Source organism: Trematomus bernacchii, unplaced genomic scaffold (genome assembly GCF_902827165.1).
Source record: "Trematomus bernacchii unplaced genomic scaffold, fTreBer1.1, whole genome shotgun sequence".
NCBI classification, from domain to species: Eukaryota; Metazoa; Chordata; class Actinopteri; order Perciformes; family Nototheniidae; genus Trematomus; species Trematomus bernacchii.
The window spans coordinates 3,219,287-3,237,623 of record NW_022987531.1 but is presented as its reverse complement, the minus strand read 5'-3'; the positions used below and the strand labels follow the sequence as shown (position 1 = coordinate 3,237,623).

Below are 18,337 nucleotides of genomic sequence, written 5' to 3'. Positions count from 1 at the left end.
GGTGGGCCGGTTTTGGCCCGTGAGCCGTATATTTGACATCCCTGCTTTATGCGTTCACATAATGAAGACAGTTAAAGTGTGACTGGAAAATTAGCAGTGCTCTGCTCAGAGCGGCAAACAATTAAACACGTAACAAAAGTTCCCAACAATAGAGGATGGGGAAAACGTTATCTTGGTTTTTTATGTACTCCATAAAAACGGCATAAATCCTCGGTTTCACAACAACAAAGCCGTTCTCGCTTGAGAAGAAATGGAAATGAGCACACAAGAAGCACCTTTTTCAAGTTGGAACCGTTTTCAAATGAGCAGCAATTTGAGGCCATTTCTTAATTGCTGATGGAACAGAAACGGGGGTAAAAAACATGCTGATGCTGACACCGAGAGCGTTTTTCCTAATATAATCTACCCTTATGTTTCGCAGGAGGTCCTCCAATGTGGCCGTTCGTTTGAAGTCGAGGAATTGCTCTCTGATGAAAGGTATCAGACTTTTAAGGTCAGTAGATGAAAAACAACTCTTTTGCTTCCCCGCTTTTTGGTACTTTGCAGTGAAATCTGATTTGCATTTGCTATCTCTTAAGGACATAAAGCTCTTCAAAACTTTTGAATGCTAACCCCCTCCCTGAGAAGTCATTTCAGAGCATGTCTTCTTGATTACGTCCTTACCTCGTTTCCTGCCAGCTGTTCACAAGTGTGTTTGGGGTTGGACCGAAGACGGCGGAGAAGTGGTTCTGCAGAGGGCTGCGCTCATTCAGTGACATTCTGACAGACCACAGCATTCATCTGAACCGGATGCAACAAAGTGGTACGTCAACATCTCAGCAATTTAAGCTCTGCCACTCCACAAATGATAGGTTGATAATGACAACTAGAGTTTTCTTCCAAAAAAAGACATAAAAACGGGGCCTTGCATGTCGTTTGGAATAATTTTGTCCCATATGAGACTCCTTATGTGAAGTGCTAGCTGTAATGTGTTTTCTCTAGAGTGAGATGAGATGTGACAAGAAGGGAGTTTACAGTGAAATCACAATGGAACAGCCAGCAGGGGTATTTTTAATAAAAACCAATGAACAGTGACTGTGAAGGGGACCCTTGCTGTGGAATTCCCATGAGCGCTCATCAATCAGCTGGGCAGAGAGGGCCATCTGAGCAAAGACCAGGAGAGGGGGCTGATACAGGGGAGAGTTGGGATTTGTTTGCTGTAGCGTTTTCTGAAATGCTGTGGTGTTTTGTGAAATGCTGTAGCGTTTTCTGAAATGCTGTATTGTTTTCTGAAATGCTGTGGTGTTTTGTGAAATGCTGTGGTGTTTTGTGAAATGCTGTGGCGTTTTGTGAAATGCTGTGGCGTTTTGTGAAATGCTGTGGTGTTTTGTGAAATGCTGTAGTGTTTTCTGAAATGCTGTGGTCTTTTGTGAAATGCTGTAGTGTTTTCTGAAATGCTGTAGCGTTTTCTGAAATGCTGTAGTGTTTTGTGAAATGTTGTTTTGACTTGCACTTCAGGGCCACCGTAGAAAATAACTGCATGTGTCAATTACAACTTTTCAAAACATTAAGGACCTTTTGATTTAAAAAAAAAAGAAGAAAAAAGGGCTATTTAAAGGGGACCTATCATGCAAAATGCACTTTTGTACGTCTTTTATACATGATTATGTGTCCCCGGTGTGTCAGGGAACTCACCAAGTGTCAGAAAACACATCCCTAGGATTATCAGACTATAGCTCTGCCTATATGGCCAACTCTCCACCTATCAGGGGAATGTGGGGTTGGGCCACGGCCGGCCATTGCCGCTCGAAAGCGCTGGAGACGCTGTAGTACATATGCCAGGCCTGTAAGTGGCGCTGTAGTCTGCCACAAAAGCAGTGAAGAAGACTTCCCGCGCATGGTTGCCATGGTTGCCCTTTTGTTTATTCTCCGCTGTGGCTCTTTTTCTCCCTCCCCGAGGCAAGCGTTTGCTCCTGCTGCTGTAATTCAATGCAATCCCTCCCCGTCGAGGCAAGCACTGTAATGGCGCATTTCCACCATGGCGCGGAGCGCGGTTTAAGCGTGCCGTGTCGTGCCGGGCCCGCTTTTGGTTGCGTTTCCACTATGCCTAGTTCCGGCCCAGGGGTACTTTTTCACCTCTTTTCTGGCCCGACAAAATCGTGGTTCTATCGGGGCCAACAAACAGGGCTGAGTTTGCTAAACTAGAGAGAGAATCGCTGGCAAGGGGGCTACAACTACAACAAGATGAACATATTTGACCCTGATTTAATTGTAATACACGTTTCAAAATGATGCCGAAGTAACAACATACTGATACCGGTTAGTAAAAACCATGAATTAATGCTTTGACAAGTCTGCAGACAGACGGCAGGCGAAAAACCTTTTAAAATGCGTGTTTTCTAAATGGAGATTGGCTAAGCTAACACAATATATGCTCCGACCGTCCACACTCACAACAACGGCCTATACAGACATAAATAAAGCAGCGACTGTATTCACCATGACACAGACAGTCTGTGGTTTGTACTTGTTTAACTTTTGTCTAGTTTCTGAACAGATATGAGGAGCTGTGAGCTTGAGGGCTAACAGCTAACGGCTGTGTTGTTTTTCTGGGGTTCTCATTGAAGATGACGTCACGGCTCCGCCTACACTGCGTTACTATAGATACTACCCCAGTTCCTAAACTGTAATGGAAATGCGCCATAAAGTGAGCCAGTCCTAATGAGGCCTAGCCATACCGAGCGAGGCCGAGCGAGGCCGAGCGAGGCCGTGTAGTGGAAATGCGCCATAATTCTCTCTGGTTAGTCCACCAGCAGATGACAAACACCCACCTCTCCGCCTCTTCCAAGGAACGAGGGGACCGTGCGGCAGAGTTTCAGTTCGATTTTTTTTCGCCGGTCAACATGTCCGTTAAAGTTGAAATCTTCCGGACAAAATTAGAAAAGTGCCGGTCAAAGGTCTTCTTTGTTATTTATTGAGCTTTAAAATAAATGAATAATGACTCTATATAATCATATATAAGAATGAAACACGGAGGACGGAGCCTCCCCCTCTTCTGAGAGCCCAGCAGCTGATCTCAAAGCACGCTCCCCTCTCCTGCAGGGGGGCGTGGTCAGCTGCAGCTCATTTGCATTAAAGCTACGTCACAGAATCAGCCCCTGCCAAAACAGGGCTGGAATAGAGCAAATAGAGCTAAATGAGGCATGGCTAAAATGCATGATCTGTTGGGTATTTTGGAAAAAAAACTTCGCAGACATGTTTTATATAGGTATGGCCCTACAATATATTATTCAAATATAGCATGATAGGTCCACTTTAAGTTGATTTACCTCAAAAGAAACATCTGCTTTCTCAATGTTAGTCTCTGGGACCGATTCTTTTTGGGCCAAATGGTTTCATGTGACAGACCTGGAAGTGTTTATGGTTTGTGCACTGTGTCATATTGGATTCAAAGTCCGGACAAGTTTAGTTTGAACCGATACCTGCCACGTGCAGTTCAAGTGCAGATAAGGCTCACTCATTTTGGTCAAAGGTTGTTATGTCTACTTAACATTTGTCCAAAAAAGTGTGGCTAAAAACCGACGATAATGACTTGGTTAAAAAAACAAGTCAGTTTTAGGGCAGTGATATTAAACATATGATATCTGTTTCTGAGATTTTGTTCTGACTTGCTCACGTGAATTTACCCAGTCCGGGACTCATTTTTACGATTAGTGAGAATACTATATACCTTATTACTCAATGTTCATGAAAAAAGAAACATCATTTGTGTAATTTTTTCTTAAGTTATGCTTCATTTTTCTAACAGGTGTAGTCTACAGTTATAAGTCTGGTAGTTCAAAAGGTTTAACTAAAGGAATCCTGCTGAAGGACACAAAAACCGAAAAATCCCTGAAATCTGATGGATCCCTCATAAAGGTGTCAATCATTGAGACAAGTTTTTTAAAGTAATAAGCTAGTAAGCAAGTTAATTTGATAATAAAGTAAGACACTTTTTAAAGAACTGATAGATCTGATAAATGCTAATGTTAATTTAATAATATATATTTACTGGCGCCTGGGCTTCGGTCATTTTGCGAAAGTTGCCTCCGCACAAAGCCAGTAGTGTTCCCCTGGTTTAGAGCGTATCTGCAGTGATTTTACTCTGAAAGGAATGTCTGAGCGAACAGGAATAGGAGCATCCAGACGAGTAGATAACATCAGCCGCAATTGTTGTCAGTGATAGAAACCCCACAGAGCATTTAATGTTTGTGGTTAATCGTCTTTTCATTTGTAAGCCTCTCTGCTGCTCAGGATGCACATACTGGAGCACTGCATGAGCTGGCCATTCAAAACATTATATTACACCGCTCGCAGGTTCCCATTCAGTTTAAAACTCCATCTGATGATGTATTATGCTGACAGACATCTTCATCAAACTGGTCGTAATCCATCATCTGGAACACTGCAGTCTCCGCTCCGTGCACAGGAATAATGCAACATCTGACAGTGGAAATGTGTCTGAACCCTGATCTCACTGTGTTCTGTAAATCTTAAAAGAGCAGAAACCATTTATTTTACAGCGGACAGACATGTAATTTGGTATTTTGTAAATGTGTAGCTCCGTTTGTTCCAAGGGAATCAGAATCAGAGTAGCAGAGTTATTTTTTCCACAGAGGGGACATTTACATTGTTACAGCAAAAGTAAAGAGTCAAAATATTAATCAACAGGCATGCATAAATATTAGAGATAAATTACAATTAACTCTTGTCCTCCATCTAGGTCACATGTGTCAAACTCAAGGCCCGGGGGCCAAATCAGGCCCTTGGTGGATTTAATTTCGGCCAGCAGGATAATTTTTAATTACTATTAGATCTGGCCCGCCGGTATATTGCACGCACACCTTCACTCAATCCTGACCCCTAGATTCCACCGGGTCCGTCTGCGGCGCGTTACGGCCGCGTTACGGCCGCGTTACGGCCGCGCCACGGCGCTCACGGCGCTCACGGCGCTCACGGCGCTCACGGCGCTCACGGCGCTCACGGCGCTCACGGCGCTCACGGCGCTCACGGCGATCGCGGCCACTCTAGTCAATGGGTGCTATTCCACCACACGCGGCGCGTTACGGCTCAGAAGCGTCCCAGAAGCGTCTCGGCGCAGGGCTCCTCTAAAATTAGGATGAATCCTATTTTTGACGCGACGCAGCCGTAAGGTAATGTCGGGCAGGCAGGAAGTGGAACGTTCAGAGCATATATAGCATATATATATATATATATATATATATATACACACACAGAAACACATTTTGAAACACATTTTGCAGACCCTATCCCTCCGTAGTCTTTCAAGTAGGAGGAGAAATGCCAGCGTTCTCCTCCGGTTTACAGGCACTGTGTAAATTATATATATAGAATAATTATGATGATGAATGCATTTTTTTACCACTAAAATACTGCAACACATCTTTGATTCATGTCGTTTATAACTGGAATATTACAGTTATTATTAACTTTGTCTGTACAAAGTAGCCTGTCCAGGAAATATGCCCAAATCAACAAAAACTGCGAGCCGGCAGGCAAGACGCTCCACTTCTGAAATGCTTCTGAAACGCGCCTGGTAGGGTATGACGCCGGACGAGGCCGGACCAAAACCGCGGCGCAGCCGTAACGCGGCGCAGGCGGACCCGGTGGAATCTAGGGGTGAGGATTTCCTCAGCTCAGAGCCTGACCCCAAACATTGATGAACTTGCACCCAAGATGAGATGCCAAGTATCTGGCTTGAACTAGCATCACAGAGCAGCAAACTGAGTTTCAATGGATGTTTCCTTCTGCACTTTTTTCTTGCGACAACAGGGCATGTTTGTTTTTTTCTTTGAGGGGAATTGTTTTTTTGAAGCTGTTGTTGGCCTGTGGAAAAATGTAATTATAAGAAATGACTATGGAAAAGCTGCAGATAGAGCCATAATGAATGCAACTGATTATTTAATGTTTAATGTTGATTTTATTGGCAATAATTTAAGCTTTGTTAGTTCCATGTTTAATATGCGCAATATAAATGCATTTCATTTCAATACGTTTTCCAATAAACATTGAAGCAGTCCGGCCCTCGACTAGTACCGATTTTTTTTGGCCCACTGTATTTGAGTTTGACACCCCTGATCTAGGTGGACAACAATAAGTACAGTAACGATATATATTTTTTTAATATTTTTCTTTCATAAGAGAAGCGTAGCATGGAAGTTTGAAAGCAGCCAGATAACAGTAGTGATAATAAAAGCATATATTGCACAGTTATTACAGAGTATGTTACAGTAGTTGTATAGTCTAAATAAGTGATAGAAGCCAGTACAAATAAATCATAAAGCGGTGTATATATATATATATATATACACCGCTTTATGATTTATATATATATAAGCACTTATATATAAGCACTATATGCACTTAAGTGAACAGATGTGTTATATTCATTGTTATATGAAAAAATATACTTTTTATGCACACTATAGAAAAAATACAAAGTCAGATACATGGAAATCCATCTATCAATCTCAGCATCTGCATTTGTGATAATGCTCAGGGGCCTCATTTATAAAGGGATATACTGTACGCTCAAAAAATGGCGTACGCCAGTTTCTACGCAATGTTTGCGATTTATAAAATACTAACTTGACGGGAAAATGTGCGGTCCTCCACGCAAACTCTAACCCATGCGTACGCACTAAGCACACAAACGGGAGAGACGAGAAACTGCGACACCGTTGGCAGAAGGAAGAATGGAGAGACATATGTGGAAATAATACCATAAATAAAATGTTACCATTTATCAAATATGAAGAATTCATTTTCAAACATTGATTAAAGCCAATCTTAAAATGATTAAACAAACGCCTGTTTGAGACTCCTCTGTGCACACAAAAACATAACTTGGAGAAATAAATAAATACGGATATGTTATTTAAAACCACCTCGAATATGTTGTATTAATGTAATGAAATGTTTTCTCATAAATGATGTGGTAAGCAGGAGGACAGAATTACGTCTAAACTGACACCGTTTTGCATTTCTATAGGTTGTAGATACGAGCATGGTTTTATATACTATTGTGGTGCCGAGAGACGGGAGTCGGAGGCGGTGTATCGAATGAACAAGCTAGACCTTTATTTTGCATCTGAACTTCATGTCACAACAACATGCACGAGGAGAAGAATACCGGCGGAAACCCTCAGTCCGCCTCACTCAAATGTCCGTGTGAAACAATACAGTACAGTAGATCTGTGGGTGGATAATGTCAATCACCACACAAGCCCCCCCAGAATTCACCCATAGTCAAAATCCTCGTGCCTGGGGGGAAGTACCACCCGACCCCGGCGCGTACGGACCACAGGGGCCGAGGAGGGCGGGGCCGCAGGCGAGGGCAGGGGCGCCAACGAGGGCGAGGGCATCCCCACAGGGGGCGGGGGGCGGGTCACGGGAGGGCGGCCCCGACGTGGGGGCAAAGCCAACTCCAACGGCCTGGAAACGTCCACGTGAGCAGGCTTAACCCGATCCACAGACACAGTCTCAGGCCTGCCACCAATGTCCACCACCAGGCTCTTGTCCCCGTGACGTATGACCCTGAACGGACCGTCGTACGGGGGGCGCAGGGGGCCGCGGTGGGCGTCGTGGCGAATAAAAACGAAATCCGCCGACCGTAATCCGGGGGACACCCGGAAAGCTGGGCTGCTGTGCTGCGACGTTGGGACGGGCGCGAATGTCCCGGCGGCCTCCAGCAGGGAGGAGCGCTGCCCGGCCGCAGACCAGGGCACAGTGGCGGTGGGAATGAATTCCCCGGGGACCCGTAGCGTCTGGCCGTAAACGAGCTCCGCCGACGAGGACTGCAGGTCCTCTTTGGGGGCACACCTGAGGCCGAGCATAACCCATGGGAGCTTATCCACCCAGTTGCCGTCTGTCAAGCCGGCACGCAGCGACGCCTTCATGGACCGGTGAAACCGCTCACACAACCCGTTAGCCTGGGGGTGATAAGCGGTGGTGCGGTGCAGCTTGACCCCCAAACCCACAGCAACAGCGTTCCACAGCTCCGAGGTGAACTGAGGACCGCGGTCAGAGGAGAGGTCAGACGGGGTCCCGAACCGCGCCACCCACGTGCCGATGAAGGCGCGGGCGACGTCGGAAGCTGACGTCGAGGTGAGGGGAACGGCCTCGGGCCAGCGGGTCGTCCTGTCCACCATCGTAAACAGGTATGTGAAACCGTGAGAGGGGGGAAGCGGACCTACGAGGTCGACATTGACATGGTCAAACCTCCTCTCAGGAACCGCAAAAAGTTCAAAAGGGGCCCTAGTATGGCGGTGGACTTTGGCCCGCTGACAGGCCACGCATGAGTCGACCCAGGACCTCACGTCCTTCTTAAGCCCCTGCCACACGAACTTCTGCGACAACAACCTCACGGACGGCTTCCTACCGGGGTGGGAAAGATTGTGAACCGCCTCAAAAACGGGTCGGCGCCAGTCCGCAGGGACCAGCGGCCGAGGCTGGCCCGTGGAGACGTCACACCACAGCTTCGCGCCCGAGTCACCGACCGTGACCTCCTCCAGGCGTAATCCCGTGACCGAGGCCTTGAGGGTTTGGACCCCGTGGTCAGAGGCCTGGTCAGCACCCATGCGGAGGTAATCGAGGCCCAGCTGCACAGCTCCGACCACCGCTCTGGAGAGGCAGTCCGCGACCACGTTAGCCTTGCCAGCGATGTGTCGAATGTCCGTGGTGTACTCGGAGATGTACGAAAGCTGGCGTTGCTGTCGGGCGGACCACGGCTCGGCCACCTTGGACATGCAGAAGGTAAGCGGCTTGTGATCCACGAACGCCGCAAACTCCCGGCCTTCCAGCAGGAAACGGAAGTGACGAACCGCCAAATAGAGACCAAGGAGTTCCCTGTCGAAAGCGCTGTACTTGCGCTCCCTGGGAGTCAACTGGCGGCTGAAAAAGGCGAGCGGTTGCCAAGCGCCGTCAACCCATTGTTCATGCACCGCGCCCACCGCGTAGTCAGACGCGTCGGTGGTGATAGCGATGGGGGCCCCGTGCGACGGGTGAGCCAACATGGCGGCTTCGCTCAGGGCGGCCTTGGTGGCGTCGAAAGCAACCTCCCTCTCAGCCGTCCAGTCTATGGCCTGGCCGGGGGACTTGTCCTTGAGGGCCTCGTACAGCGGGCGCATCGTGTGGGCCGCCCGGCGGATGAACCGGTGATAAAACGTCACCATCCCGAGGAACTCCCGGAGCGCCCGAGCTGTAGGCGGTCGTGGAAAGGCGGACACGGCCTCCACTTTCGACGGGAGGGGGGCGGCCCCACCCTTGTTGATGAGGTGCCCGAGGAACTGGATGGAGGACAACCCGAACTGACACTTCGCCGGGTTGATAATCAGGCCGTGTTGGTCGAGCCTTGCGAAAAGGACCCGGAGATGTGCCTGGTGCTCTTCGGAGGAGGAGCTGGCGACCAGGATGTCGTCTAAATAGACGAAAATGAATGGCATGTCTCTGAGCGCTGAATCCATCAGCCGCTGAAAGGACTGAGCAGCGTTCTTAAGTCCAAAAGGCATACGCAGGAACTCGAAAAGCCCGAACGGCGTAATCACAGCAGTTTTGGGGACGTCCGAGGGGTGCACCGGAACCTGGTGGTAGCCCCGCACCAGATCCACCTTGGAGAAAACCAGCTTGCCCGCCAGGTGAGCAGAGAAATCCTGGATGTGAGGGACCGGGTAGCGGTCTGGCGTAGTGGCGTCGTTAAGGCGGCGGTAGTCGCCACACGGTCGCCAGCCACCGGCTGCTTTAGGGACCATGTGAAGCGGCGAAGCCCAAGGGCTGCCTGAGCGGCGGATGATGCCCAGACGCTCCATGTTGACGAACTCCGACTTGGCGACTGCCAGCATGTCAGGGTTGAGCCGCCGGGCCCTAGCGTATACTGGAGGGCCCACAGTGTCAATGTGGTGCTCTACCCCGTGCTTGGCGGTGGCAGCGGAAAAGGTGGGCTGCGTCAAGTCGGGAAACTCACTGAGAAGGTGCTGAAACTTGTCACCCTGCGAGAGTGAGCTGGAGAGCCCGCAGAATGACGCCTCGCCGCGGGTACATGTGAACGAGGCAAATGTCATTGCGTCCACCAGGCGGTTGTTCTTGACGTCCACCAGCAGCCCGTGAGCGCACAGGAAGTCTGCGCCGAGGAGGGCGAAGGAGATGTCAGCCGTGACGAAATCCCACCTAAACTGCTGACCCTCGAAGCACAGGTCCACTGTCTTTGTGCCATAGGTGCGAATAGGGGTGTCGTTAGCGGATGTCAAAGGCGGGCCGTGACCCCCACCGGCGGCGTCCTCCACGGTAGCCGGCAGGACGCTTCGCTGGGCCCCTGTGTCACAAAGGAGTCTGCGACCAGAGAGGGTGTCCCTGATGAACAGGAGCCGGTTGGACGTACCCACGCTCGCGGCCACTACCGAGCGCAGGCCTTGGCGTTTCCCGCTACCTTGTAGGTGCAGGGGGGACGGCACATCTTCGCTTTCGCCCCGTAGCGTGCATGGTAATAGCACAGGCCAGGGCTGGAGCCGCTGACGTCGGCCCTGGAGCCCCTGCTAGGCGGCATGCCTGTACCCGGGAAGGCGCCGCTGTGTGTCGGGGCCAGCACCTCAGGGGTAAAACGCTGGGTCGCCAGGAAGAACCGGTCAGCCTCCTCGGCCAAAGCGCGGGGCTCGGTAATAGCTGTATTAGCGAGCGCTGTCTGCACATGCGGCGGCATGTGCCGAAGAAACAGTTCGATAAACAAAAAATTAGGTTCCTCCGTACCCAGCAGGCTGAGCATCATCTCCATATGGTCGGAAGGCTTGTTGTCCCCCAGGCCATGAATAGCAAGTAGGCGTCGGGCCCGCTCCGACCGTGACAGCTCGAACGTCTTTAGCAGGAAAGCCTTGAACGCTGCATATTTATCCTGGGCAGGGGGAGATGTGATAAAACCCACCGTCCGGGTCGCAGTGGAGCTCCCCAGCGCCGAAACGACGTGAAAATAGCGTGCTGCGTCATCAGCAACTCCGCGGAGGGCGAACTGAGCCTCCGCCTGAGCGAACCATGCAGCCGCAGATGTCTCCCAAAACTCCGGCAGTTTGAAAAAAACGGCGTTATTTGCCATGTTCTGAACAGTCTCGGATCCTTCAACGAGACTTTCGTCGGGGTCACCAATGTGGTGCCGAGAGACGGGAGTCGGAGGCGGTGTATCGAATGAACAAGCTAGACCTTTATTTTGCATCTGAACTTCATGTCACAACAACATGCACGAGGAGAAGAATACCGGCGGAAACCCTCAGTCCGCCTCACTCAAATGTCCGTGTGAAACAATACAGTACAGTAGATCTGTGGGTGGATAATGTCAATCACCACACTATCACGTTTAATCGTGTTTTATGCCGTTTGCCAAGACTTGATAAGTCGCTCGTAAAACACAGGAGGTATGGAAACTAAGAACACCATATGTGGTAAATTGTACAGCTAATATAACACAACACATTAGTTGTATTTCCTTTAACTGGTGGATTATGGATATATAGTTGCTGATCGAAAGCTGGAACACAAACCACCAAATACAACAAAATAATTCAGATCCAGTCGTCATGACTCCACTCCGGAGGGATTCCCCGATCATTTCTTACAGTTTCTCATCAAGGTGGTGTCTCCTGTCCCCGGGACAAACACACTGCCTGAGGAACGTTATGTGTATTTTTTTTGTCATTAACTTTTTTCGGACCACTTATTTATTTATTTTGGTGACGATCCGACCTCCATGCTGCTACTCTGGTTCAAACTGCATCCACCAAACATTATGATTTATCTCGACCTCCCCAAAATAACCTAAATCTGACACGGTGTGAGATGTCTTTTTTAGCTGTGCTGTCGTCATTTCCTGCGATCTTCTTCATGCAGTCAGTCAAAATGAATGAATGAATGGGCGTTTCTTTGACTATTTATAGGCAAATATGGGCGTTACGAGTCGATTGTGATTTATAAAGGGAAACAGGCGTAGGAAGTGCCGTACGCACTTCCCTCGCCGGTACGCAATGTTTTGTGAATCGGAAAATGGCGGAAAATGTATGTACCTATTTTTGTGCTTTGTACTACGTAAGCAACCTTCCTACGTCAATCCTACGCAAGGCGTTATAAATGAGGCCCCAGGTGTCTGCAGCAGCTAGTCGCCTTCTTTCAGCCTCAGAACTGATCACACGTTACCTTACTTTTAATTCACCCTGACTCTCCACTTCTCCAAAGGAACAGGCTATGATTGATGGCTGGCTCCCAGACTAATAACCACGTGGTGTGTTCCCTCCAGGTTTCCTGCATCATGGAGACATCTCCAGGGCTGTCAGTGCAGCCGAGGCCCGGTCCCTGAGGAGCGTTATTGACGGAGCTGTCCACTGCGTCACGCCGGCCGCCACAGTCGCTCTGACAGGTGGCTTTCACAGGTACATGACTTGTCTTCTCCGCTCAGTGTAGATAGGGAACAGCGCTTCCCATCATGCATATCTCTCTTGTTTCCCTCTGTTGTTAATCTCTTTATGACCAGGAAATGGAAATTTGATATTAGTCGATATTAAATAGTAAATCAAATGTGTTATAATAATAATAGATTCATTTTGTTAGCGCTTTTACAGGTGCTCAAAGTCGCTTTACAGAGATAGTGAAAAGAAAAGAACAACAAATACATTTAAAGTCAAATTAAAATCAAGCAATAAAAAAACAATCACACATTGAAAGCCAGATTGAAGAGGTGAGTTTTTGTACGTTTTTTGGACGTTTTTTGAAGGTGGTGAGGTCAGTGGAGTCTCTATGTTATGATGACAACACAGCACCATATCTTCATTGTTGATAACAGTGGTAGGGTTAGGGTTATAAAATATCTTAATACTATATTGACATACTTGTACTTTATTCAAGTATTCTTTTAATTGCTTCTCCTCTACATTTTAGTGGCATAGCCTATGGTATATTGTACTTTTTACTACAGTACATTTATTTATAGGGGCCTTTGGGGTTTTCTCTTTCCTTTAGTGTTCTATAGGTTTTTGTGCATGCAAATGGTGTGCAAAGGCTAAAGTCCCTGTGTTCCCTCCAGAGGGAGTTTCTCTCCCACACACTCCCCCCCGCCTGAAACACCTCCATTGGACTCATTTGCTTACTTCTGTAACTTATGGCGCATTTCCACTACACGGCCTCGCTCGGCCTCGCTCGGTATGGCTAGGCCTCGTTAGGACTGGCTCACTTTATGGCGCATTTCAATTACAGTTTAGGAACTGGGGTAGTATCTATAGTAACGCAGTGTAGGCGGAGCCGTGACGTCATCTTCAATGAGAACCCCAGAAAAACAACACAGCCGTTAGCTGTTAGCACTCAAGCTCACAGCTCCTCATATCTGTTCAGAAACTAGACAAAAGTTAAACAAGTACAAACCACAGACTGCCTGTGTCATGGTGAATACAGTCGCTGCTTTATTTATGTCTGTATAGGCCGTTGTTGTGAGTGTGGACGGTCGGAGCATACACTGCGTTAGCTTAGCCAATCTCCATTTAGAAAACACGCATTTTAAAAGGTGTTTCGCCTGCCGTCTGTCTGCAGACTTGTCAAAGCATTAATTCATGGTTTTTACTAACCGGTATCAGTATGTTGTTACTTCGGCATCATTTTGAAACGTGTATTACAATTAAATCACGGTCAAATGTGTTCATCTTGTTGTAGTTGTAGCCCCCTTGCCAGCGATTCTCTCTCTAGTTTAGCATACTCAGCCCGACTCAGCCTCGTTGTCTCTGGCCCTAGAACCACGATTTTATGGGGCCAGAAAAACTGTGAATTAGGACCCGCTAGCCGGTACTAGGCCAAGTGGAAACGCAACCAAAAACGGGCCCCGCACGGCTCGGCACGCTTAAAGCGAGCTCCGCGCTGCAGTGGAAACGCGCCAATAGTGACATCACTACTTAACACTTGCGCTTCTATTGGCTAGCACTCCAACACATGGAATGTGATAGGCTAAGGGGTGGGACATCTCTAAGAGATTGACCAATCACAACAGAGCCGGCCAGCTAACCAATCAGAGCAGACTGGGCTCTGGTTTCAGACAGAGGGTGAAAAGAGGTGCTGCAACACAGGCAGTATGAGAAAAATAAAGAGCTTTTTGAACATTAAAGCATGGAGACATGTCACAAATATGAACTTGAATATGAGCAGAATAGGGCACCTTTAACATTCCTAGTAACATAATTTATTTTTACATATAAAAACAAGCATATCAAATTAGCTCCAAATAACACACAGACAACTATAAAATGCGTTCATGTACTTTTATGATTAAAAACAAATAACATTATCTTTAATTATAGAATTGTATAATACTGCCATTCTGCATATAACTTTTATTTTTGATAATTTAAGTTCATGTAGCAGATAAATCCTTTGTATTTCTACTTAAGTAACATTTGGAAGTCAGGACTTTTTACTGTCAGGACTTGAATAGCTATCGATCATAAATCTATCGATTAGATTTATGATTAGAACATTATAAAAGTAGGGTAGACATGTGGATATTATCCGGCTGAACAAAACGTGCATTTATCTAACAGGTTCGTTTCCCACAGACCTTATTTCCAGCTCTTTTCCAAAATCCTATGGAGAAATCCCATTGCTTTTTTTTGTTGAGGGAACCCATGCGCAGCTTACTTCCGGGTTTTAGGACGCGTCACTGCACCACTCTATTGAGTGCAACTATTTGCTCACAGCCGGAGCCTCCCTCCGCCACCACCTCTTGTTGTTATGTGCAGCGTTTGTGCCTGAGTAAGCGTGGAGCACTCTGCTCTGCGTGTTGTACAAATCCAGCCATAACCAGTGGCGTGTGTGGTAAATAATTCAAACACAGTCTGGCAGTGAGGACAGGCGCTTGCCTCTCAACAGGGTGACAGAGCTGCCTCGCTCAGCTGGTGGTCTTTAATAGCGCCCGGGCTACAAACAGTACATGTTGCCAGGGAGAGTGATTCTTCTTAAAGAAGTGTTCCTTTTATTTACTTACATTTTTCTAGTTTGTCAAAGTTGGTACAAAGTCATCATACAATAACTTCAAAAGTGAGACAAAGTAACTTTACTTTTAATTAAGGTAATAAAACGACCACTGTTGTAATTGCCAATTATCAGTACTAAAGTGCTGCAGTCCTAAAACCTGGAAACGATTCAGCATTTTTGCACTTCCATTTTTGGAATGCTTAGTGGTGTTGATATAACGTACTTTCATGGGACCATGGTTTAGGTCTATTAAAGGCTAATGTTTAAGCTTTTAACTTCTGGTGATTGCTTTTATGCATTAATACAATCGTTAAAGTGGTGTTCATTTGTAAAGATTAACTGTTTGAACACAAAGGTGGGGATGGACCTCCATCATCGAGTCCATCCTCACCTCCTCCATCACCATCTGGTACGCTGAAGCCACAGCCAAGGATAAGGGCAGGCTGCAGCGTGTCATCCGCTCTGCAGAGAGGGTGATCGGCTGCAATCTGCCATCCCTCCACAACCTGCACGCCTCCAGGACCCTGAGGCGGGCAGGGAAGATAGTGGCCGACCCCTCCCACCCTGGCCACAAACTGTTCACCCCCCTCCCCTCTGGCAGGAGGCTGCGCTCCATCAGGACCAAAACCTCTCGCCATCTGAACAGTTTCTTCCCCACTGCTACCGGCCTCTTAAACAAGGCCCGGCCCCCCCACTGACACTTTACCTCTGCCACATCATACACTATATGCATTACATTAATGCACACTATGTTCAAATACTGCTTAATGCACATATTACTTATTTCATATTGCACATTGTATATTCTATAATTCACTGCATTCTATTTCGCTGTAAATTACTGCTTTATTTTATTGCTTTATTTTATTGCTATCTTTTTTTTTTTTTTACAAGTCTTTTTATTTCATTATAGTGTACAATACTCGATGCCATTTTCATTTACATTGTAATATCACAGTACACATTCTATTGCTATCCAACTATATTTTATAACAGTGTCCTTAAAGATTTGACATCAAGTCAAATTCCTCGTATGTGTGAACCTACCTGGCAATAAACCCGTTTCTGATTCTGATTCTAATGTTTGCCAGAGAACATATTTTTTGCAAAAATCGAATGTTAAAATCCCCTTCTAATATAGGCTAGGAAACCAGCGCTACTGTGTGCTAACTTCCAGGGTTAGCCTAGAAAAAGATGTCATCACTTTGTAGCAAAAGCTAATTTTTAAAGATATTTTAAAGGTCCCATGTCATGCTTTTCCAGTTATTACCCGTCCCCTTGTGTGTTATGTAGCTTTTTCTGCATGTAAACGGTCTGCAGAGTCACAAACCCTCAAAGTACACCCTGTAGCGAGTACAACTCTAAAACAGAAAAGACCTGTCTATGCTGCCCCAGAACGCCTCGTTGGACATTTTTCTTTTTCCATTTTTTCCTTCCGGTCCTATTGACGTAACGAAGTCCAAATGGACCAATCCGCGGAGCACACACACTCACTCACTCAGCCTTATCTTTTCTCAGCCGCGGTGCTGCGCGGAGCTCCATACACACACATACTCGGTGCTCAGGCTGAGCTCTGCAGTGTCTCGCTGTCTCGCAGACCCCACACAGCAACCAGGAAACAACACCAGTAATCCAGCTCACACTGTCCGCTCCTCGAGCCTCAAAGGGCGGAGCAGCGAGCCCCGCAACGTCCCGCCAACACGGCACCCAGACCCCACGCAGCATTCTCATCTGTTTGTCATTACTGGTGTCATTTTCTGGTTGCTAACAAACGCCATTGTAACACATAATCACTGATGTTCCGCTGTAACGGTGGAGGACTCATCAGAACAGAGTGGGCGAGCTGACCAATCAGAGCACACTGGGCTCATAGGGAGGGGGGGGGCAGGAGCTCCAACAAGGCGTGTAGGACAGAGAGTGAATACACATACTATACAGAGATGCTGTATGAGAAACCAATGTGATTTTGGAAAATTGCACAATGTAAATCTATTCTAGTAGACCTCAACAATGGAATTATGATCAGTAGAAATGGCCATGACATGGGACCTTTAAGAGTAGCACAAGTGGAGATGATTCATATGTTCGTTTTTAATTCCATAATAACTAATTTAAAATGAAATAGTATTGTACTATCAGTATATACTGTGCACTAACCTTCAATACACACATTTAGAGCCATGTTAACAGGAAGTGATAACATACTGTGTTGTCAAACATAGGACTTGTTCAAATTCACCATAAAAATATATAAGTGTTTTTTGTACCTTTGATCCTGTCCTTTTCCTGCTTAGAATAGTTAACTTCATCATTTATTTATTACATATGTATAATAAACTACATTAATGTACTATTAACTCAGCAAAGTGACTCAATAGTGTGCATTTTACAGAAATGTTTGAATAAAAGTTACGCTTTAGCATTTTAGCCACCGCAAGCTAATGGTCATTCCAGACAGAGTGAGGTTATATTGAATTGAGATCATTTCTGCTTGAAAATGTAACTTTTCACTGTTAGACAAAGATTGTGCTATTTTTTTCAAAAGTTACATCGTCTCAGTTCACACCCGCACCGTAGTTTATATTCAATTTGTCTCGCCGGTTATCACTCCACAACTTTCCCGAGTAAAGATGGTATCAAACACCATAAGGAAAAATAAAATCCAATATCTCTCATCTTCAAAGCGATAAATGACAGCCGGGATGATATCTGATTATGTAAATAACTGCTTCTCAAGGGGATAATGTGCTAAAAGAGATGAGGAAAGTGATTAGAGCATCATGGGTAGTTAACATTAAGAATGAAGGGGAGGAACAGAGGAAGATTTATGGGCCAGGAGTCTGCGGCAGAGCTTAAAGGGGCCTGTGAGGGACCTTTTATGGCTTTAAGCACACATTTACTTCATCATATATATTCTGAGCAGGCTTGGGGAGTATTACATGCAACTTAATTAGGAGATACGGAGACACAAATGATGACTTAGTAAGTAAGTAAGTAATTTACCTTTTATCTTGCTGAAAAGCAGACTCATAGAGACGTGGTTTAAACACAGCGGGAGGGGATATAAGGCCTATTACATTCAAATACATCACATGCTCTCTAAGATGCCACCACTAATAACCCACTAATTCTCTCCTGTGTGACATATTGGAGAATGTTCCCATCTAAAGTCCTGTCAAAGCTCAAATTAATTAGTTTCATCTTTAATAGTTTCATCTCTCCAGTTGATAGCCCTTGTTAAAAAAGAAGCATATATTTATATATATAGATATATATATATATATACCTCTTTAAATAGATATACTCGACTCTG

At 46.4% G+C, this 18,337-nt stretch overlaps 1 protein-coding gene across 2 annotated transcripts in view; it reads left to right on the top strand.

Annotated features, from left to right (window-relative positions):
• Nucleotides 1–18,337, top strand: part of dntt (deoxynucleotidyltransferase, terminal) — a 134,037-nt gene that overhangs the window by 41,931 nt on the left and 73,769 nt on the right. For both annotated transcript variants that reach the window (XM_034121783.1, XM_034121774.1), the window contains 3 exons: nt 422–493; nt 679–802; nt 12,311–12,443. In XM_034121783.1, coding sequence (XP_033977674.1) covers nt 422–493; nt 679–802; nt 12,311–12,443 — 329 coding nt within the window. The remainder of the gene's footprint in view (nt 1–421; nt 494–678; nt 803–12,310; nt 12,444–18,337) is intronic.